The sequence below is a fragment of the Planococcus citri genome, chromosome 3 (assembly GCF_950023065.1).
Source record: "Planococcus citri chromosome 3, ihPlaCitr1.1, whole genome shotgun sequence".
Classification (NCBI taxonomy): Eukaryota; Metazoa; Arthropoda; class Insecta; order Hemiptera; family Pseudococcidae; genus Planococcus; species Planococcus citri.
The window spans coordinates 61,438,697-61,460,804 of record NC_088679.1 but is presented as its reverse complement, the minus strand read 5'-3'; the positions used below and the strand labels follow the sequence as shown (position 1 = coordinate 61,460,804).

The 22,108-nt window shown below is 32.2% G+C and overlaps 2 protein-coding genes across 5 annotated transcripts in view; both read right to left on the bottom strand.

Annotated features, from left to right (window-relative positions):
• Positions 1-2,030: 2,030 nt before the first annotated feature.
• Positions 2,031-22,108, bottom strand: part of LOC135841720 (acetylcholine receptor subunit alpha-like) — a 406,867-nt gene continuing 386,789 nt past the window's right edge. For 3 of the 4 annotated variants that reach the window (XM_065358853.1, XM_065358852.1, XM_065358855.1), the window contains exons 9-13: positions 21,470-21,616; positions 16,346-16,516; positions 9,201-9,447; positions 8,203-8,350; positions 2,031-7,944 (exon numbers count right to left, since the gene is read on the bottom strand). In XM_065358853.1, the coding sequence (XP_065214925.1) occupies positions 7,919-7,944; positions 8,203-8,350; positions 9,201-9,447; positions 16,346-16,516; positions 21,470-21,616 (739 nt within the window). In that variant the 3' untranslated portion in view covers positions 2,031-7,918. The remainder of the gene's footprint in view (positions 7,945-8,202; positions 8,351-9,200; positions 9,448-16,345; positions 16,517-21,469; positions 21,617-22,108) is intronic. The other variant, XM_065358854.1, reaches the window with a different exon arrangement.
• On the bottom strand, positions 12,957-14,921 carry LOC135838765 (putative uncharacterized protein DDB_G0292636). Its single transcript, XM_065354521.1, has 2 exons — positions 14,832-14,921; positions 12,957-13,916 (listed from the first exon to the last, which is right to left on the bottom strand). The coding sequence occupies exons 1-2, from the start codon at positions 14,919-14,921 to the stop codon at positions 13,605-13,607; spliced, it is 402 nt and encodes a 133-aa protein (XP_065210593.1). The 3' UTR covers positions 12,957-13,604.

Sequence of the window (22,108 nt, the reverse complement as noted above, 5' to 3'; positions counted from 1 at the left end):
ACTTTGTTCTTGCTTTTTTGCTTTTCGTTCTCGGAACTGAAATTTTAGGTATTTTAAAAAAATCGTTCAAATTCTGGAATTTTCAAGCTAAAAAAATCAACCTCCTTCCATAAAAAACAATTGTTCTTTCATTTATCAAAATATAATTTTTTTTGTTACAAAATTGAAAATTCTATGTTTGAAGTTTCTTAAAATTAAAAAATTAAAACGAAAATTTTTTTATAAGCTATAAAAGGCTATAAAATATAACCTAATTAATACCTACAAAGTATATTAGTTGGCAAAATAGTCTTCTCATCTTTTATTTCACATTAAAAAACTCACTATCTTATCTTTACTCTGCAAAATTGGTACATATTTTTTGTTCTCATAAGTATCAGTCGGAAAATTGTTGGATGATCACCCCTCCCCCTCCTAATCAGTTGCCATTCGAGGTCAATTATTTCCTCCCCTCTCCTCCTGCATCTATTTATAGTTTCAGAGCAAAACTAATACCAAATTTGTTCTGAGGAAATCCAAAAAGACATTAGTTGAAAACCTCACACAACATGAAAATTGAAAGTTCACTTTGAAGTGTTGCATCCCCCTTCAGAACCTCTTTTTTGTATGTATTTTAAGACAAAATTAACATCAAATTCGTGTTGGAGAGGTTCGAAAGCATACGGTTTGGTACCTCATTTGTCATTAAACCTCAATCTTTTGTCAAATTCGTATTGGGGAGGTTCAAAAACATGTTTTGATACCTCATTTACCATTCAAGCTCAATTTCTGATTTCATACCCTCCCCTCCCCCAATTACGTTTGGTTTTCGAGCCGAAATTACATCAAATTCGTACTGAGGAGGTTCAAAAACATGTACTTTGATACCTCGTAAGACAATTTTATACTCATTTTTAATTTTTTCCTCTCCTCCTATCGAAGTTCTGCTTGAATGACGTGTGAAAATCGCCTCAAAAATAAGTTCACCGCCTTTGAGAACCTTTCAGAAAAAAATTTGGAAGTTTTCCATCAAGATTTACAATTTTTCACTTTATATTACTTACTCGTTCACCTAAAAAAAAAAAAAAAAAAAAAAACGATAAAATAATTGATTTAATTAGGAAAATAATTTTTGCCCCTCATTTTGAATAGATATGCAACCCATTCGACCAAGCAAACCTCGCGAAAACGTCTCAAAACGGGTTCTAGAATAGCCAATGTTATTAGGAGAATAGAAGGTATTAGCAGGTCTCTATAAATCCCATTTGGAAGCAGTTCGCCTTAATAGACTCGAGATATGCAACTCATTTGACACGCTCGAAGTGAAGAAAACGGTCCAGTTTGGTTGAAAAAGCATGTTGTGGTATTAGGAGAATATAAGAAATTAGGAGGTAAAAAGGTATAAATATCGAACTGGGCTTAGTAGTTCGTTAGTATTCTAATAGATGGCAGCTCGCATATAGACTTGAAATTCCAATTGAGCCAAAGTAGTTTATTGAGCTGAGTTAGTCATCAGCATAGAGTGGTACTTACCTTTTCGATTTCACTTGATCAATTAATTAATTGATTTATTAATCGTAATTGATTATTTTAATCGATACGAAAAATGAAAATATGGAAAAGCTGAGTAAAGTGTCGTAGGGTAGGTTTTTAAACTCGTAAGAATTGATTTTTGGGCTTCTTTTGTTTCAAAAACCCTCCGAAGTCCGATATCAAAGTAATGCATTTTTGAATTTATTTAATAAAATATATGAAATCGATTTATTAATCGTAATTAATTATTTTTGCAAATGCAAAGGCGATGTTGAGTAAAGTGTACTAGGGTAGATCTTAGGAACCGTAGAATACATTTTTGGATCTCGTTTGTTTCGAAAACAATTTTATTTCGAGATGGTAAATTTTTTTAGATCAAGCTTTCAATTTTTGTGAGTAAAACAAACGTTCCGATTACTCGATTGTGATTATTGATGATTGATAAATTCAAATTGCAGCTTCATTGTTTTTTTTTTAAAAAAAAACATTCACATTACGCATTGAAATAAACATCTAGATAGAAAAAACAGAACATTTTATTGTTTTCACACATAGGTAAGTAAGTTTACTAACATTTCGCATATTATTCTAGTAATACATAAATCGTTTATTTTAACAAATTCGGTTCATATCTAAATGAACCATAAAGGTACACTGCTATCACATAAAATGTTCAGGTCAAATCCTATTCAAATAATAATTCTACCGTATAAAAAAAAGGACCACCTTATTGACTATAGGTATTATAATTCTATAAAATGTATTTCAAACATTATTAACAATATCAAAGTAGGTACTAATAAACATGACGTGTATATTTTTGCTATAAAAAAATTCATGAGCTGTGGAAAATATCCGTCAAATTACCAAAAGTGACGTACATCGAAGTCTATAATTGGTGAAAAAGTTCTCCAATTTATGAATTTATTTACCACCGTTTATCTATTTATGTTTTTCAAATTTTTATTTCTTAATTAAAAAAAAAAAAAAAAAAAACTCTCATTAATGCTCGATTATTTAATTAATATTTAATGATCGCTTTATTTAATTCGATGTACTTTGGTATTTGAATCCGATCAAAGAACACATTTGTTTTTTTTTTGTCAATTCTTTGAAACTGAATATTTAAAATGAATACGTACAAATGATAACATATATAAAAAAATAATAATATTAATAATATAAACAAACCAAAAAGGTAACATATTGTCAATATTTTTCTCTAATACTTTTTACATGCGATTCAGGTAGGTTTGTTAATTGTTTTGATTTCCTTATTTAGAAAATTCAACAAATTAGGTAGGTAGGTACATTGTACATTTATTACACGATCATTTACACTTTTTACAATTATCATATGCTCCATTTTAAATGTAGTATTTTACATTGTGATTTATCAGGTGAATTATTGAAACCACTCAGGCTACAAAAATCATTATTTATGACGATTTTTTTTTTTTTTTTTTAATAACGTACACTTATTTACACGAATTCTTTAACTCGATTGGATATTTATTCATCAAGCTGAGTGTTTCATTCTGAAATGTCAACAGCAACCCAACAAAATTTGCATTAAGAGTCAAATCATTAGTGAATGGTTTTTGAAAAAATTCGTGGGTTGATAATTTCACACAAAATAAGGTGCTGGATTTCGATTGAAACACTCAATAAGAAAAAATTTAAAAATGATTAATCATTTTTCATCATTTTAAATTTGATGTTTTAAAAAACTGTACTCGACAGTTACATTTTATTTTAATATTACAAACCTACCCTTTCAACTTCGCAGATCATATTATTCACCGGGTATTGCGACGATAAAAAAAAATAAAAAAAATACAGGGAAACAGGGTAAAAATGGTAATGACGATTATAATACATACCAATAAAACAACCTATATTATGCGAGAACTTGTCATCATTCGTTATAACGATACGTATTTAAAATATCAGATAATAATGATATGTACTCAACTTATTAAACACACCGTTATCCAGTTATAAAAAAAAAATTGTTCTCGATTTTCGGCGTGTATTCTCGATTACCTTCGCATTACCCGGTGAAGAACGTGAATAAATGCAAGTAATTCAGCACTTCTGGCATAACAATAGATAGAGCATTTTTGATGATAAATTTGCATTATACACGAAAAAAAACAAAAAAAAATACCATACAAACTCGTTAAACATAGTAATAAAATACAATTGCTTATAAGTAAATAATGGCAGTAAAAAATTACATTAATAAAAGGCTTCGGGACTGGCATTATTTTATTTAAATTTTGTTTCGTTGGACCACGATATACTGATAAAATGAAAAAAAATATATTATACATTGGCTAAAATTTCTACTCAAGTATTTCTTATTTAATTTTTTTTTGTTTAAGTAACGAGCAAGTTGAAAATCACAGCCATAATCTAGGATGTTTTTTTTTCTTCTACGTTTAGCTATAATAATAAAAGATGATTCGTCGTGATTATTTTGAAAATTCACATTGCGATCATCTGGTAGAAAATTTACGTAAAAAATTCACTCGAGAATTATGTAAATAGGCTAAATATTTAAATAAATTGGTTTTATCTCTGGTACGACCACAAATTGTGGTATTGCTGTATGATTTTGGTGCGAAACTTGTCATATTATATACCTGTTGAGAATTTTCACCAGCCATAGGGGGGTATCATTTCTATCATTTTATCGAATCATTTTAGCTGATTAGAGTGAAGAAAATGGAAACAGGAAGCAGGATAGTTCCACTTTTTTTTTTTTTTTTTTTTTTTTTTTGAAAATATTTGGGCGAAATTCATAATTATTTATTGAGCAAACAACGGTTTTGAATTTTTGAATTTTTATCTAATCAAGGGAATAAAACGTTTATTAATATTCTACCATTAGTTCGTTTTTTGTTTTTTATTTTTCTTTTATTTTGGATCATTTTAAGAAGGATTTTTATGCAATGTATGGTAAGTTAGTAGGTACTATACTTGATTGATTTATCGTTATTTTTATTTGCTTGTTTAACTTTGGAATTTTTATAATCAAGTGTTTTAATTTTTGTTTAGAGTTTTTTCGTTAAAATTATTTACGCGTGAATGAGCAGGTTAAGTTGCAATGACGTGGAAAGAATTCTCAGCCCTTGCTTCAGTCCCTTCATTTTATAATGATTTTTTATTCAAGAGTGTAACAATTTGAAATTTTTTTTTTTTGATGTTTGAAAACTGAATTATTTGAAAATTTGATCTTTTATTTAATAAAAATTGATTTTTTTTTTTTAAATTGAAAAATGATTTAGAAACTAGTTGAGGAGCTTCATGGAAAAGAGGTCTTAGTCAATTTTTTCACTGATTTTTACAAGTTGAAATAGACTAACAAATTTTTTCTATTAGCAAACATTTTCCAATTCTTTTTTTTTCATACATAGAAGAACCATTCAATATCACTGAATATGGTGGAATTAATCAATAAAATAATTTTAAATTGTATTCAGAATTGTAAGAATGAAAAAAAAAAAAAAATTGACTAAGACCCCTTTTCCAAGGAACCCCTCAATTATTTAAGAGAAAAAATAATCCAGTTGAAATCATTTTCAATTTTTTACAAAAACTGATCAACCAGGTTTTTTTTTGGATTCACTGACAACTAGTTTGAAAGCAAGGAACCGGTTCAAAAAATGAACATTTGTTTGAACCGCTTTTAAATGCAATTCCCAAAATGGCAAAATACATACAAAATAAGAAGGCATCGTGTTCTTTGTTTTAATTTTTCAAAACAAAATTCTAGAGCATGAAATTTCTCATCTAAAAGTGTGATTCAGTTTCTTTAAGAAGGCTCACCAAAAATTTAAAAGCACAACTTCCTTGGACAGTTTTCCAGAGGAACATTGAACGGACAATTAGTTTTGATCACCTGGCGAGAAGACTTCCCTTCCCCCCTTTCTGTGTAACTGTCAACTGTCAAGTCATAACTGTCTCATAATTCTTACGCAAGTTCAGTAGGTATGATAATTTTATTTAATTTTTAAATTAAAAAAAAAATCATCTCAGACGGATTAAATTTTTTTAAAAATTATTTTTTGAAAAAAATTCATGTTAAAGAACATTTAACCCATCAGCATCTTTAATTAAAAAATAAATAGGTACAAAGTTGCTTTTTTTTTAAGACAGACTTTTGGAATAGATCCTGATTACTAGAATTTGAGAAATGCCCAGATCTGAGTAGATCTATTCAGATCCAGTCAGATCCAATCAAGTCAAGTTTCCCCTATAGGATCTGATCAGATCTGAACAGATTCAATTCCACCAAAACGTATGAAAAAAATTGGTAATGAACAGCCATTGAGGAAATACAAGTTCAGTCCACACCACGAAATGAGGCTTTTCAAGTGAAATTTACACCTTCTCACTTCCTAACATTAAAATTTCCTTGAAAACCCCATTTCAATTTGATTTTACTGATTAGGTAAGTATTTAAATTGATTGTTTATTTATCCACATCTGTTTAGTAATCATTTAATTTTACAGAATTATCAGTAGTGAGAGGGGGAAACGAGAAGTTGGTTTGCAGCAGAATTTCATGTCATTTAAACAAAAAATGTAGGACCTTTTAAAAATAAGAATAGGTTGATTTTATTCAAGTTTTCTACAAAGTATTGAAAACAATTAATAGGTAGGAAAATATTCTCTTTTCATCCACTTGGGTACCTAATCCAAATTTTTTTATCGACGTTAAAAAAAGACCAAGTTGGCTAAAAACAAATCTTGTAAAAGTTTCAGTCTCTAGCATTTCACTTTGGTTAGTTAAATACTTTTCAACTTCGAAAATGCAAATGTTTGAAAATTGTCATAAATTTAAACAAAATGAAGGAGGATTAATTTCATTCAAGAAAAAAAATCAAGAGAAAATTTTCATCTTCAGGTATTTTTTTTTTTTTTTTGTCAGGAATGGGTACATAAGGAAATATCTTTACTTTTTTTTTAAAAACATTTTTCATGTTTTTGAAATACCAATTGTAGGAAAAAAATTCAGAAATTTATCATCAAATCTTTTGATGGGAGCATTGCAGATATTTTTAGCTTTAAATCACCGTTCAAATTACTTTTAAACATGCAAAAATTTATGGTTTTATGTTTTTCTAATGAAGATAATTATATTCAATTGTTTTTCCAAACAAAATTGATCACAATAAGTAGTTATGTATCTAAATAACTTTTAGATATCCTCAATTTTAATATGAATTTTAAATTTTCTTTTTACTTTCAACTTAGTTTATTTTCAAGAATTTATTTTTATTTATTTTTTATATATTAAGTGATTCAACGTCTCAATGAATGAGCCGTTATAATCACAAGTTAGTCTATAGGAATTAAATCACCAAATTAATTTTTGAAAATTAGGTGTGATGAATTAAACTTACAAATAATTAGTTGGGTAAAGTTGCACGTTGAAAATCATTTTTAAAATAAAATTTAAGTGTTTGGTGTTCTGATTGAGATATTAGGTAACTCAACTGATAATAAAGCAACTCAAACTATACAACCGTAAATCGATTTGCCGGCCTTGAAAATCGAGGAATGTTTTTTTTTTTTTTTTTTTTTTTTTTAATTTTAGTTCAACTGCAAAGTTGGAGAGACTAAGTACGTATTCATTATTGACTGGAATTTTAAAATTTCTTTAAAAATGTCAATTTTGACATCAACAAAATACACATAATATGAACATAATTTTTTTTGTCGTGAGCATCCAGAGTTCACAGTCACACACAACAAAGTACCTTGACATCTTTGCTCCTTCAATTTCCAGATTTGGCAAATAGGTACCTAGTTTGAGTTCTTACTACATTACCAGGCAAATTATTCGAATTATTTGTCTTTATTCATTTTTTTAATAAATAATTATTGTTCTTATTTAACTTTAAATGTTTAACTTTTTTATATAGGATTCAGTTTATTTTTTAGAACTTTAGGTAGGTATAGAACTATGGAAAGCCCAAGTTAAATTTTGTAAATCTCAAATGATCGATTCATATCTCACCATCCCCCTATATACGATTTCGAATCCAGAAACCCACCCCATTCAACTCAAATCACCGCCAAACTTATCGAAAAATCCTCCCCTCGCACCATTTTCTTCGACCTAATCAGCGAAAAAAACCTCATATAAAAAAATCACTCACGTTCAAAAACTTGCTTAAAACGTTCGTATATAAAAAATCCTATCGAATTTACGTACGATCCGACGACGTTGCAACGACAAGTCACAAAAAAAAACACATAACTAAAAAAAAAATTCGTACAGCACAACACAAAGGCAGGTAAAAAATAAAATATTTTCAACTTGGAAGAACAAATGGTATCCTTGGTGTTTTGTCAAGTATACGCGCGGAGACATGACGATACCGTCAATTCTTCAAGACCGTTGAAAGTACGAATTCGCTGAAACGTAAAAAGAAGAAAACATCTATTAAAGTGCATCGATAAAAATTATGCCACCATTTGCAATATTCACGGACGATTAAATTCTTTCGCCCGAAAGTGGATTGATGCTGAACAATACATGAATATGACCAGTTGGTAGAAAAATAAGTACCTTCTCGCGTAATACCTATGTCCTATATATAGAGGTACGTACCGGTAATGCTACTACAGATGATCAGAATAGAAGAAAAATTCAAACAAAAGTATTATACTTACAGTATTTCTTATCTATCGGCATTCTATCGTCGTATAGTGTAGGCGCTTGTAGAATAATTCCAGCCGTGCCAGCTAAAACTGCTAATGTAAAAATCCATAAAAACAGTCTGTCCAATACCATGGCTACATATTTCCAATCTTCTTTAACCTATATACGAGATAAAAATTTACATATAATAACGTTTGAGGTTGCGGTGCTGTGTGCGTTTTGATGCTCGTTGAATCAACTATAATATTATAAGGATTACTACTGCCTTTAAATCACTGTTCGGATGTTTTCCTCGAGTTGATCGTACGAAGGTATACCGTGTGGTTTATATTTTTTCATATAATTTTCGCGAAAACAAAGACCAAAAAACCCATGTGCTTTTCGAAAGATTCCAAAATTCAAATCGGTATTTATACAGGGTGTCCGGGGAGTGGTGGTACAAACTTCAGATTTGGATACAACCAGGTAACTATATGACTAAGAAAAAAGGTTATGTGAAAGTGTGTGGCCCATCTTCAAAACTGAAGGAGCAAAAAACGTTTTCAAAATGTAAGAGCCAAAATCCAATTTTGAGCAAGGGGTCGATGGGACTTTGAAAAATGAACAAAATTACCTATTATGACTTTTTGCCCAATTTGGGATTGAAGAGGCTACGAATAATTTTTAATTTCGACAATTCGTGATGAAAAAAATAAATGCGGAAATGAAAACTACATAAAAAAATAAACAAATTTTGTGTCGATCATTTTTTTTCCAACTCTAAAATTTAACTGCAAAGGAACTGCTGGTAGGGCTGAAAACCCCAAACTCTTGTCAGAAGACACATCTGAGCTGATATCTGATCGTAAATGCCAAATTTTAGCCCTTATATTGGGCAATTTGTAAAACTCAGAACGTGAAATAAAACTGCGAACCTCTGAAAGAAAGGGCCTCAAAATCCCACTTTCCCATACTCGAAAAGACAGGGGAAATTGTTGAAAAATAGTAACAACTCGATCGGCTCACTCACCTTGGTAGAATCCTCCAACATTTTGGTGTGTTCGGCGATAAGCCTGACGCAGAAGCACGACCTATGCATGGCTGGTGGACATGACGAATGTAAAAAGCCCGGATTATTCATGACCGGGCTTTTATTATCATCGTCGGTAACGTTAGCATCGGACGGCGAAAGCTCCTGTGATAAAAGACTACCGAATGTGACCGCCGAAGGGCCATGTATCTGACAACTGCTACTGAACTGCATTCCTTCCGCTAAGCTGAAAATCATAATAAGATTGCGTCAACGAGCACGTCCTCCTCCGCCAGTACCCGACTCATACGTATGAGTTTGCCTTTTCTGCCATATATGTATAGGAGTATAAGCTAAACCTATGTAGTGTGTACTAACGCTACACAATCATTAATTTAAAACAACGTCTAGTAAATATCAAAGTCACGAGAGTGTAAAGTATTCGTGTTAACAACGCGCCACCGGTATTCATTTTCACCCTCATAAACCGTCCTCCTTGTTCGTATGGTATACGTAAGTTGCGTATACCTACACATTGCATCGTGTACCTTGTGTGTACCATAAGGTGAAGAGTATAGTTTTTAATATTTTAGCCCAATTGTACTTTTAAAGTAGGTGTAGGTGCATTAATAGTGAGTCTTTTGTGCAATGCACAACTATAAAATTGCAAACAAGTTTACGAAATGTTGAAAAATAAAAAGACACACTAAGGTGATTTTACCGACTTTGCCGGAAACGGAAAAGTAAGGTATTGTATTTGTCATGATGGTTGAGGATTTGGGTGGGGGTGGGTTTTCTTGACGTTTTGGAGTGTGCTGATCACGATAAGACATATGGCGCAAAACGAGATAAGTTTATATATATGGAACTTGCTTACTATCCGAGACCCGGTACATCGTACTGACGATCCGAGGCCCGCGTCTTTGACACTTAGAAAAATTTTAAAGAGTGCCTGGTAAATTCGTTCGCGCATGCGCCTTGCTAGCGGCTATCAAGCCTGGTCTAGAGCCGTTGGTGCGATCTCCAAGGAGTGATTTATAAAGGAATGACGCGAGTATGAAGTTTCTGTGTGGGGTGAAGTAAGGTAAGCTGTATATACTGTAGGTATGATACCTACTTTGTGAGTCCCAGACAAAAATTTGTCAATAGCATCCCTGAAGTGTGTACATCATGAAAATATAGTTTTTAATAGGAAAACGTTCCGAGACCCGCTAACGGGCCTCGGAACGTCGCGTCGGGTCTCGGATAGTCGATGTCACTTCCAGAAACGGGCCTGTATAAGCTGTAGCAAGCCTGTATGTATATATTTATTTATTTATATATTTATATATCAATTTATGTATAAATTTGTGTCACGCTGAACTCAAAAGCTCCGAACTTTAAGTCGAAACTGATGATGGCAAAATATTGCTTTGATACTGAACTAGAGAAATTTTTAATTTGGTCGAAATCGGTTCAGCCGTTTACGAGATATGAACGTTTAAGTGTGTTTCAACGTTATGGATAAGCAGAAATTTGTGTAAACCCTTATATCTCGCAAACGGCTCACCCCCAACAAACAGATGGGGTGGTTAGGGTGTGTAGGTTTCAGATTGGTACGTCGAAGGTCGGGTGTTCGAATCCCGCGCGAGTCAAGAGGAGAAAATTTTTTGTTGATTTTTTTGTTAATTTTTTTGTTAATTTTATCCGTCCAAAATTTTTTTGCCATGAAAAATCAAAATTTTTCAAAAATTTCTAGTGTAATTTTTGTTTTAACAAAAAACATTAAGTTTTTGGTAAATAGCCAGTAAATTTTGATAATTTTTTTTTTTTTTTGTTAATTAATAGTAATTTTTAGTAAATAAAATGATTAGTTATTTTTGGTGAATTACTAGTAATTAAAGTTGGTCGAAAATTTTGGTAAATTGCTTGGGTAATTTTTGGTAAATTAGTAAAAACCTTTGACAGTAAATTACTGGGGTGATTAAAATTCGGTAAAAAATTGGTAAATTAGTGAGGAAATGTCTCGTAAATTACTGAGGTGAATGTTGGTAAATTGCTGGGGTAATTTTTGGTAAAATGGAAAATTGGTAAATTAGTGGGTAATGTCTGGTAAATTACTGAGGTAAATGTTAGTAAATTGCTGGGGTAATTTTTGGTAAATTCGTAAATTTTGGTAAAGTCGTAAATTTTGGTAAATTAATAAATTTGGGTAAATTTGTAAATTTTGGTAAATCGGTAAATTTGGGTAAATCGGTAAATTTGGGTAAATCGGCAAATTTGGGTAAATTGGTAAATTTAGGTAAATTTTGGTAAATAGGTAAATTTTGGTAAATTGGTAAATTTTAGTAAATTGGTAAATTTTGGTAAATTGGTAAATGTTGGTAAAATGGTAAATTTTGGTAAATTGATAAATTTTGATAAATTCGTAAATTTTAGTGAATTGGTAAATTTTGGTAAATCAGTAAATTTTGGTAAATCGGTAAATTTTGGTAAATTGGTAAATTTTGGTAAATTGGTAAATTTTGGTAAATTGGTGAATTTTGGTAAATTGGTAAATGTTGGTAAATTGGTAAATTTCAGTAAACAGCTAAATTTCAATTCTGGATAAAAATTAAGCCATTAAAAACCTCTAAATTTTGGTAAATCGGTAAATTTAGGTAAATTGGTAAATTTTGGTAAATAGGTAAATTTTGGTAAATTGGTAAATTTTGGTAAATTGGTAAATTTTGGTAAATTGGTAAATTTTGGTAAATTGGTAAATTGGTAAATTTCGGTAAATAGGTAAATTTCGGTAAATAGGTAAATTTCAGTAAATACGTAAATTTCGGTAAATAGGTAAATTGGTAAATTTTGGTAAATTGATAAATTTTGGTAAATTGGTAAATTTTGGTAAATAGCTAAATTTCGGTAAATTGGTAAATTTTGGTAATAATTTTGTTTTTTGTCAACAATTTTCCTGATATATTATTCCACTTGTAATATGACGGTTACGTCTTCATGAGTACGCTAATTATTATTTGAAAATCAATTTCATAAAAGTGTAATATGATGGCTACTTATGATTGACTATTTTATTTTGTCGATATTTTCGACTTTTCATATTCATTAAATCGGTAAATTTGGGTACTTCCGCGCATTTTGAAAAATTGGTAAATTTTTAAGTAATGTCTGGTAAATTACTGAGATAAATGTTGGTAAATTACTGGTGTATATTTAGAGCAAAGTCGGTTGATCTTGCGAACTGCGCAAGATGTTTTTTACCATTTTTTTCATCATGGTAGTCGTCGGATCCGAAGATCTAATTATTTGGTTTAAGTACACTTTAATAATTATGCAGAGAGAAATTGCTCCGAGATTCATTAGAGGAATTTGACCAGGGTGTTGGTTGTTGGACAAAGTGAGAAAGGGGATGGGGTTCAACGTTCCCAAAATATTCAAAATTAGTTGAGTGGGTATTTCAACCTCCAGAAATGATTTTGACGATATAAGACGCGGTGATGAAGAGAGGTTAGTTACCCAAAAATTTCAAAAACCACAAAATAAAGTCCTGCTGCAAAACTTTGTGAATTTGCGAACTGAAATAAACATTCAGATCATGAGACATGGAGAGCACTTAACCTGAAGAATTACAAATGGTTTAAAAAATATGCTCCTGGCGCTAAACCCTTCACATCCATTCACCCATTTCACCCATTTTAAACACAAATGACCAATTCTAAACCATAAATTTGTCACCTAAGTAATCAGTTCAGTTCGTTCCTTCTTCGTAGTATATGCTCCTGGCGCAAAACCCGCCACAACTTTTTCAACCCATTCGAATTTACTCCGAAAATGGTGCTCCTGGCGCTGAACCCGAGTCAACTTTTTCACTCATTTCTCAACTTGAATGCTCAAATTTGATCATCATTTCATAATCCAGGTTCCAATTTCTGTTCAGAATGTGTTCCTGGTGCAAAAACTGTCACAACTTTTCTACCCATATGGACACAAAATCTTTTTGACTTATTTTCAGTCTTTTCAGTCTTTTGGTCTTTTTGTCCTTCTCATCTTTCTTGTCTTTCTGGTCTTTTTCATCCTTCTCATCTTTTTCATCCTTCTAGTCTTTCTTGTCTTTCTCGTCTTTCTCATCTTACTCGCCTTTCTCGTGTTTCTCATCTTTCTCGTGTTTCTTGTCTTTCTCATCTTTCTCGTCTTTCTCCTGTTTCTTGTGTTTCTCGTGTTTCTTGTGTTTCTCATGTTTCTCATGTTTCTTGTGTATGTTGTCTTTCTCATATTTCTCATAATATTTCTCATCTTTCTCATCTTTCTCATCTTTCCCATCTTTCTCGTGTCCTTCTCATCTTTCTTGTCTTTCTGGTCTTTTTCATCCTTCTCATCTTTTTCATCCTTCTCGTCTTTCTTGTCTTTCTCATCTTTCTCATCTTACTCGCCTTTCTCGTGTTTCTCATCTTTCTCGTGTGTCTTGTCTTTCTCATCTTTCTCGTGTTTCTTGTGTTTCTCATGTTTCTCGTGTTTCTTGTCTTTCTCATCTTTCTCGTCTTTCTCCTGTTTCTTGTGTTTCTTGTGTTTCTCATGTTTCTCGTGTTTCTTGTCTTTCTCATATTTCTCATAATATTTCTCATCTTTCCCATCTTTCTCATCTTTCTCGTCTTTCTCGTCTTTCTCGTATTTCTCATCTTTCTCGTCTTTCTCGTCTTTCTTGTCTTTCTCATCTCTCTCATCCTCCTTGTCTTTCTAGTCTTTCTCATCTTTCCAGGCTTTCTCATCTTTCTTGTCATTTTGTCTTCTTGTCGTTTCATCGTTTTGTCTTTCCATCTTTTCATCTTTTTGCAAATAACCAATTTTAATGCCCAATTTGACCCAATAAATTCAAATTTCCTTCAGAAGGTACTCCTGGCGCTAAACCCGCCTCAACATTTTCACTCATTACTGAACTTGAATAATCAGATTTGATCATTATCATGCATCATCCCAGTTCCAATTTCTGTTTCAAATATGCTCCTGGCGCAAAAACCATCACAACTTTTCAACTCACATTGGTACAAATGACCAATTTTTACGCTCTACTTGACCCAAAACATCCGAAATTCCCACTGGAAGTTGCTCCTGGCGCAGAACCTGCCTAAACCTTCAACTCGATTTCTCAACTTGAATGGTCAAGTTTCAATCATTATTTTGCTAGATGGACTGCAATTTCCTGCTTCACACATGTTTCTGGAGCAAACTCCATCACAATTTTCTTTCTTCTTTATGGTCTGAAAATTCCAAATTTCCATCCAAATTGCTCCTGGCGCAGGACCCACCTTGATATTTTCACTCATTTTCAACCGTTATCGGCACTTTTGATCACTACTTACTTCCTTTACCAGATTCCAATTCTTCCTTTGAATATGCTCCTGGCACAAAAACTGTGACACATTTTTCATTCTTTTTACAGTAAATTACAAATTTTTGCTTGCAATTTCAAACACACAAAAAATGAATCTCATTGTCAGCTCAAAAATGCCTCACCAAGTCCACCTTAAGCTTTTCACTCATTTTAAATTTTATTGGCCAAGTTTGATAATTTATATTATTTCGTTGGTCAAGTTCCAATTCCTGCTTTAAATATGCTCCTGGCGCAAAACCCGTCACAACTTATTTACTCACCATATTAGCACAAACTTTCAATTCCAAGCGTTCTTTGACCCAATTAATCTGTATTTTTGGCACTAAACCAGCTTCAACATTTTCAACCATCACCTTAACTCGAATGAGTACGTTTAATCATTATTTTTTTCGACACGTTCCAGTTCCTGATCTGCAAATGCTCCTGGCGCAAAATCCTCTACCATACAACTTTTTCATCCTGATGCAGTTTATCAATTTTTTTTCTCATAATTTGACTTTAGAAATGAAGATTTCTATTTAAAAGTGCTCCTGGCGCAGAATCCCCCTCAAAGTTTTCACACATTTTCAACTAAATAGCTTGAAATTTTGACATCACAATTTTTAGTTTCGTTTTTTATTTGCGTTTTCTTGGTTTGGTGCTTACCCTTTTTGGTTTCATTTCCATTTTTAACATGAATGGTCAATTTTGATCCTTATTTTAGTAATCAAGCTTCTAATTCTGGGATTGAATGTGCTCCTGGCGCACAAACCGCCATATCTTTTTCGCTCATCTTCAACATGATTACTAATTTTTACTCGTTGTTTTACCACTAAAATTTCGGAATTTTGATCTGAAATGGGCTCCTGGCGCAAAATCCGTTTCAACTGTATTGCCTTTTTTTTGAAAAAAAAAAAATGATAAAATAAACACACACTTTACAAAGGGGAAATTTTAAAAATTCGTCTCTCGTCGCCCATTTTTGTGCCAATTCTGGCATTCATTTCTTTGCTCCTAAAACCAGAAAATATCCGCATGAAAAATTTGAAACTAGATATTTTTTTTTCAAATTAGTTTGGGTAGGAGCTAGAGCGGAAAAAACACGATTTTTGCGACAATGTTCCCTTTCCAAGGGTCCATATCTCCCTTTCAGAAGCACCTCTAGAGCTAACTTTTTTTTTTCAAGTGACTTTCCGTTCAAAATGAAGGTCTCCGTTGAGCTTGGTCGTAATCCTCCAGCATGTTATTTTTTCTTTACGTGATCCCTTAAAGGTACGTATTTGTACTTACATCTTACATAGGTCTAATCTATCTAATAAAGCTCATTTATACTTCACTTCGGAAATATCAAAACGTCTTTGATGATACGAGTGAAAATCATAATCATTCTACAATTTCATTCATATAAAAATTCAATCGTTTGATAGTTTTTCTCCTTACAAAAAAAATCATGTAAGAGACTACTTTCGACAAATTTTTCCAAAAAAAAAAAAAAAAAAAAAAAACTGATGCCAAATGAAAAAATAGTGTCTACAGGATGGAAAAACCAAAACGTCACCATTATGATGGAAAACGTGACCGCTTATCACAAGGTTATAGAATGAAAAGAAAAAAAAACGACTTTTCCGGTCAAAAGACACCATATACCAACGATACAAAACAGCAGGCCAACGAATACATCGCACGCTGCCAAAAAAGCAATTAAAATGTAAAACCGGCCCGATATTTCCGACATGAACGACGAGCTTGGCAATTTACGAGTAATCTAAAAATACAAATATAAATCTTTTCTGACCACCTCATCGGTGAAATGTCTTCTCGTGATGAAGTAGTTCTCAATCGCCTATTCAACACATTTATGAATTCGTCATTTTTCGCCACAACCGTATTGTTATCTGAATGCTTCAGCTGAAAAAAGCACGGATGTATATCGCGATTTTTCAGCACTAACGAACCGGCGTTGAATCTGAAAAAGAGAAAAAAATATATTATATACTCGCGTATTGTTCGATTTACACTATACGTATAATGATGAAAATCGTTTCGAGATCGAGGTTTCGTTTCCAAGCCGAGTTTCCTGTTTCTTTTTCTGTAGTTATAACGAAGGGTGCTCATTTATCAATACAGACGAGTACACAGATATCGCACCATTTTACATATTAATAGGTTTATATGTAGGTAGGTATACGTGTGTAGAACGAGTTGAAAACCACGCACTCTACACCACTATGTAGGTATGTAGGTAGTAGAAAGGCGCAGATAGTGTGTTTTTTTCTATCTCCACTATAGTCGTGTACGTTTATTTGTTAGATAATCGAAACATCAATGAAAAAGGCAAGATTAAAATAACCTGAAGGGTATATAGATTAAGTTCATTCTAGTATACCGAAGTTACCCGAGGGTAAACAAAATATAAAGAGAAATAAAATCCAAAGTATTCGCCTTAACTTTCTCCCAAACTTGGTACGAGCACATGGGCCTACGTTGAAAATCTGTTTACCGATGGAAACTTTTGTCAAGGCGTTCGAAATTAATTTCACCTTTTTTTTACCTCTTTTTTTTTGCACATTTAGTGCGAAAATGAGTTGAAACAAGAAAATCCGATGAAAACATTTTTATGCAGGTAGTTTCATTTGTTTGAAGTGGATTTTCTTTGTTGATTATATTCGTTGATTATAAATCGCAGACACGTATCAAGGATTTTGGCTCTAGGGGGCTAGAAATTATTATATCGTCTTGAAAGACAAAGAGATACAGATATACCTAACTGATTTATTTATTTATTTTTTCAAAATTAGACAAACATTTGAAGGTTAAAATTATAAAATGATGGGTCTTGAAAAGAGTACAAATTCATTACTCGATAAAGGAGGAGACGGAGAGGGGAGGGGGGGTGATGGATGGAGGAAAGAAAATCGACAATTTTTTTAGTATGATACATAGGTATGTATGTATTTCAAATTCATGTTTTTTCACAGTTTGGGCTTCACTTTTGAGATAAAAAAAAACTCAGCGAAGTGAAAGCTCTAATTTTTTTTAAATTCAAGTTTTAGTAGGTAAACTTCTGAGCAAGTGAGAACAATTTTGATTTCATAGGTACCTAAGGGAAATACGTTTCATCAGAAAAAAAATACTTCATAAAATCCAGAACGAGTTAAAAATTGTACTTTGGCATCAATTTTGAAGTGTGTTTGAATTTATTTCATACTTATAGGATGTGATCGTGCCATTTTGGATTTTTTGAATTCAAAAATTGGTTTCAGAAACGTCTTTTAGAATTTAAAAATGATTTTTTTTTTCGCTCAAACACAATAATTTGTACACAAAAAATGATAATTCGAGTGCATTATAATTTTCAAACAGAGTTAATTTCAATCATTTAGATAAGTATGGTTTTTATAAATTTTTAATAAAAAAGAAAATTATTTTTTCATCAGTTCTGAAAACCATTCCACTAAATATTTTTCAAGTATCCAAGTGATATAAGCCTGTTTTCAGTTGTTTTGTGTACTTTTTGAGGCTCTAACAAATTCCTAATAGCGATTATGTGATTTTACTTAGGTATCTACTCATTAATTTATTTTATGATTTCTATAAAATTTCATCTAATTTCACTAGAAAGCTGAAATGTGACTTGCATCACACTTTCAACCTTTCAAATTGATCGAATGCGATTTTGTGTGGTTCTAGAACTACCTAGACATTTGTTAGGAATTAAAAATTCCAGTTTGCCAGATAAAAATTAAAAAAAAATTTAAAATGTAAAAATTTGAAAGATGCTTAAGATTGCTGGAATTTCTATACTCAATATGTACTGGAAGTTACAGAACTACTGCAAACTTCCTCGAATCGATTTTCGAGCTTGAAAAACTTGTAGTTTATACAAAATTTCAGCTTTCTCGTAGATCTGGTTTAATTAGGTAGGTACGACTTTGTAGGAATCATGATTTTCGACAAATTTGCTGAATACTCAACCCTGTTTTTAACGATTGAAAAGGGAGAAGGGGGAGAGAGTGCAAGCACGAAGTACATACTTTTCGGTTTCATCAGCTCGATATCTACAGTAAAATTTACGTTTTGCTACATTTTTGGTCTAAAAATGATTTTGAAAATTTCTTAAAAATTTTTGTAAATTGACTATGAACTCTGAAATCTTGACTGTTGAGATATTTTTGATCTAGTTTTGTTCAGATTTAGAATTTTTCTGTCGGTTGGGATAGATACTTTTCAAGTTAGAGCAGTGAACCAGTGAACCACCCTTTGTCTTTCACAACTCAAATCGAGCTGAAATTAGGCTCAATCTTGAGAAACCGAAATATGATTATTTGATTTTTTTGGAATTTTTGAAAGTAGCACAAATTGCACTTTGCTGGATTAATTTCTCACAAAAAGAGTGAATTTGGAAGTAAAAGTCCGAAAATTTACTTGCACATTGAAATCAGCCCCTTGAAACAATAATCTACTATCACTTCTGAGACGATTTGGAGCCCCCAGCAAAAATTAATTCTCCTTTAGCACACCAGAAACGTTATCATTCTTCATTATAAACTTCGATTCTAATTTATAGGTTGCAGATCTGCTAAAAATTCGTAGGTTATCACTCGTACCTTACTAAATTAATTTTACAAGAAATAGGGCTTCTTATAACGTTCGATGAAGGCCCAGAATGGCTAAAAAATGGCCCCAATCGACAAAGAAGGAAACGGGTGAGGGATTAAATTTGGCGTAAAATTCGATTTTTATACGTTTTTTTCCATATTTGCTCTTTTTGAAAAAAAAACTACCGAAAACAAATCTCAAAATTTTTTCAAAAATTGAAAAGTCAACTTCAACAGCTCAAAATTCATTTTGGAAGACTTTAGACTTGTATTGGGCCATGTTCATTCTACCGGGTTCAGCCTCTTCAATAATTTCAAAAAAAAGTATTTTCCAATTTTTGGTGAATTTAAAAAAAAAATTAAATTTTGTCCAAAAAGCTAGAAATCTGAAACTTAATACGTAAGTATCGTATTTTAGATCTTTCGAATCGAATGTAAAGTTTTCAAGCTATTTTTAGCAGTTCGTGAAGCTTCCAGCAGATTTTTGGTAGCTGAGATTTTCACAAAATTTTACCCATCTAATAAATTGGGTAATCTGAAATTCACCCATAGATTCTATTTCAAACAATCTGAGTTTATTAGAGGTAAGTAGTTTAAAATTGCTCTGAAGCTTACAGAAGGATTTTGAAAATTTCATCATTCAAAAAAATGCTGAAATGCACCCACCTAAGTAGATATGTGTGGTTTTGCGCTGACAGAAACTGATTTCGTAGAAAAGATGTTTAATTATAGCTAAGTGAGTCATAAACAAACACCAATTGTACAAAATAATATAAGTGCCTAAACTGATTTGTAAATATTTCAAGTTGTTTTTTTAGGGGGGGGGAGGAGCTGGAATTTTCAAAACTTCGCAGGAACCTCCAGATCGACTCGAAAATGCCTTCAATTGGCTCAGAATGTTGAATATAGAGTGTAATGTGAATTTAAGCTTACTTAATTCATCGAGAAAAGTTTTGTGAAAATTTCAACTTCCAGATTTTTTTTGGATAGGCTACAGAATTGATGAAAATGATTTAATACTATTTCAAATTGATGGGGGAGGAGAATGTAGGGTATACCTATTCGTCGCAAAGTTTCAGCATTCTAGTTCAATTCAGTAACATTTTGATTTTTTCACATTTTCTTCTGAATTTTAATTTTCAAAAATTCACCAAACCCTATAAAATGAACCTGAGCATCTGAATATTCCACTTCTGAAATTTCTAAACTCCCCCCCTCCCCTCCCCCCAAAAAACATAAAAATGTGTACTCATTGTAAATACAGAGGTATTCAAAAAATTGGAATGTCTACCAAGAAAAGAATTGCTCGATCCAAGGAAAATGTAAAGGAACATAAATTCATAATGCCCAAACGATTTGCAGAAATTTCAAGTTTTTTTTCTTTTTTTTGGAAACTGGAATTTTTAAAATGTTGCAGGAACCTTCCAATGGGCTCGAAACTGTCTCCAATTGACTCAGCATGCTAAATATAGGTAAGTACCTAGGGTTTAATGTGAAATTCATCAGGATTTCAAATTTATGGGGAAGGAGGAGGAGGAGGGTAATGTAAGTTACCTTTATGTAAAGTTTCAGCATACTAAGTAAGTCAAATTTTGATTTTTTCACAGTTTCGGCTGACATTTGATTTTGTAAAATTCACCAAAAACTGTAAAATGAACTTTAGCATCTAAAATTTTTACTTGGAGGGTATTTATGCACTCTCTGGAAATCATTCATATTCTACTTCTGAAATGTCTCAACCCTCCCCCCTTCCTCGAAAAAAAACATAAAAATTCGTACTCATTGAAAAAATACTTAGGCCTATATCTATTCAAAAAATTGGAATCTATCAAGGAAAGAATTTCTCGATCCAAGCAAATGCAAAGGAACGTAAATTCATGGTTTGTTGGTTGCCTACATTGCTGATGGAAGGAGTTAACGCTGAGATGGGACACCCTGTATGCGTATTTCTAACGCAAATTTTCATCTGCGACACTCTCGTACGAAATTTCAAATTGATTAAATATTTCAAATACTTTCGCTTCCTTTCTAAATTAGTTTTCGAAAAAAAAATTCAGCTTTTTTTGTTTTACTATATATAAAATCAACACCGCAATGGCGGCGAAATTTCCATTAGAATTATTTTCAGCGGCGGGATAATGCACGGTCGGTCCACCATTTCACTTACACTCGTTTCAAAATGAATATATTTGACAGCAGAACGGCTCTAAGCGTAATTGATGACTATTGGTACGAGTATCAATTTGGTAATGAGTGCGAACTGTGAAAGCCAAAGCCAGAGCCAACCGAGACCAATCATTGATTACACATATTGTACTTACTTGTTCGGTTCGAAACGATATTGAGGCCTTTTCATGACCAGCAGCTTGGGTAATATGTGAATAAAAACTCGTTTAACCCACGGTGCCATTTTGTGTGTTTGCGGCGAACGAAAATGAACATTTAGGACGACAACGGTCACGCATATGCTGAAAGGTAAATACAACAAAATAACGATTAGATATTTCAACAATAAACGAGCACACCTCTACACAGCAGCAGGCACATAGAATCATTAAACGTGAAAATTTCTTTAATGTAATTAACAACGTTTTAAAAGCTCGCTCTGTTCTTTTTTTTTAGCTGGTTGCTTCCTTTACCGGACGACTTAACCGCAACGTAACCGAGCCATTAGTTGAATGATGCTGATGAGGATGGTAAAAAGAGAAAAGAGCGGGTATCTTAAACAGGTGCTTAATTTTCGTAATTGTTTCGACGAAATTAACTCGAATGCTTAATCTGTTCGACGCTCTAAAATGCTACCATTTCTCATTAGAATATAAAACAAAAAGAGCTGCGACCAAAGTGAGATTAAAAATCTGCCACAGAACACGCGTTCGTAAGCTTTTTTCCAACCGTAAAAAAAAAAAAGAAAGATCAGACACAGAAAGATGTATCGAGAGACTATGCGAGAGTGAGAG

Excerpts from the sequence above, each read along its gene's own strand:
- LOC135838765 (XM_065354521.1), bottom strand. The coding sequence starts at position 14,921 with ATGGTTGAAAATGTTGAAGCTGGTTTAGTGCCAAAAATACAGATTAAT. Across the intron at positions 13,917-14,831 it reads TGAAAGTTTGTGCTAATATG|AAAGACAAGGAGGATGAGAG; the intron begins GTGAGTAAATAA and ends GAGAAAGACTAG.